This window comes from Aplysia californica, unplaced genomic scaffold (genome assembly GCF_000002075.1).
Source record: "Aplysia californica isolate F4 #8 unplaced genomic scaffold, AplCal3.0 scaffold01035, whole genome shotgun sequence".
Classification (NCBI taxonomy): domain Eukaryota; kingdom Metazoa; phylum Mollusca; class Gastropoda; order Aplysiida; family Aplysiidae; genus Aplysia; species Aplysia californica.
In genome coordinates, this window is record NW_004798305.1 from 130873 (window position 1) to 132367 (window position 1495).

At 46.9% G+C, this 1495-nt stretch overlaps 1 protein-coding gene across 1 annotated transcript in view; it reads right to left on the minus strand.

The window, feature by feature from the left end:
- The window catches only part of LOC106013590 (dynein heavy chain 6, axonemal), a gene marked incomplete at both ends in the record, with an annotated part of 3167 nt that extends 2106 nt beyond the window's left edge, over nt 1-1061 (minus strand). The window contains 2 exon segments of the mRNA XM_013089753.1: nt 446-595; nt 969-1061. Of these exon segments, the coding sequence (XP_012945207.1) occupies nt 446-595; nt 969-1061 (243 nt within the window).
- Between the last annotated feature and the right edge of the window lie 434 nt (nt 1062-1495).

Genomic DNA, 1495 nt, shown 5'->3' on the forward strand with positions numbered 1-1495 from the left:
ACACACACACAGACACATACACACACACACACACACACACACATACACACACACACACAGACACATACACACACACACACACACACACACATCCCCCACTCCCCTTCACCTCCTGTTTCACCTCCTTCACCTCCTTGCCCAGTTCAGCGATGTCCTTGTCCAGATGACTACAGAACTTGTCTATGTTGCTGTTTCTTTCTCTCTCCACACTCTTTCTCTCCCTCCCTCCCTCCTCCCCTCCCCTCTCCTCTCCCTCCCTCCCTCCCTCACTCACCTGAGCCTCCTGTTTCACCTCCTTCACCTCCTTGCCCAGTTCAGCGATGTCCTTGTCCAGATGACTACAGAACTTGTCTATGTTGCTGTTTCTTTCTCTCTCCACACTCTTTCTCTCCCTCCCTCCCTCCTCCCCTCCCCTCTCCTCTCCCTCCCTCCCTCCCTCACTCACCTGAGCCTCCTGTTTCACCTCCTTCACCTCCTTGCCCAGTTCAGCGATGTCCTTGTCCAGATGACTACAGAACTTGTCGATGTTGCTGTCTCTCTCGGTCAGAGATTTGTCGATGGCGTTTCTCACGTTGGTGATGCTGGGGCTCAAGGTCTGGGGTATGGGTGAAAAAAACAGTGGTCAAAGTCAAAGTTTTGTTTTTGCTGTTTAGTTTTTTTGTTTTTGTTTTTTTATCTTTAGTCTTAGTAGTCCTTAACACTACATTTAACTCTTTATCTGCGAGCGGGGGATAAACCCACTACGCCAGGGCCCTTTTTTGGTACTAAATCTAAAAAAGAAGAAAATGTCACTAAATTGGTTATTAAATCAAAACAAGGGAACCTATTTTGATAGTTCCTCACGTAATGAATCAACTCCCGATAAAAGAAACCCGTTTTCAGCAATTGCCAAAAAGTGATTTGAAGTCTTATCTGACGCTATGTGTATGTCTCACCTGGCACCTGGATAGATAAGAACAACAACTCACCTGGTATATGACAAAGTCCTCGGGTGGGGCAGGCACCTGGAACTGGTCAATGAGCTCGTACATGTCCTTGACGATCATCGCCTCACGCTCCAGAGGGTCGATCTGGACAGGGGGGAGGGGGGGGGAGAACATGTACATCAATGGAGGAAAGAACATGTGTAATAGAGGAAGGAAGATGCGTAAAGGAGGGGAAAAAATGAGGAAAGAAGATGCGTAAAGGAGGGGAAAAATGAGGAAAGAAGATGAGTAAAGAACAATGTAGGAAAGAACTTGTACATTCTGAGATTGTCCCCTCAAAAAGCCCTCCTAAAAGATACGGAATATGTTCATGGGGGCCTAAAACAAACCATCAAACCATAAACAACCTAAACTGTGTGGGTGTTGCTGTAAAGCCCTCCCTCACCATACAATAACCCAACAAACAACCTAAACTGTGTGGGTGTTGCTGTAAAGCCCTCCCTCACCATACAATAACCCAACAAACAACCTAAACTGTGTGGGTGTTGCTGTAAAGCCCTCCCTCACCA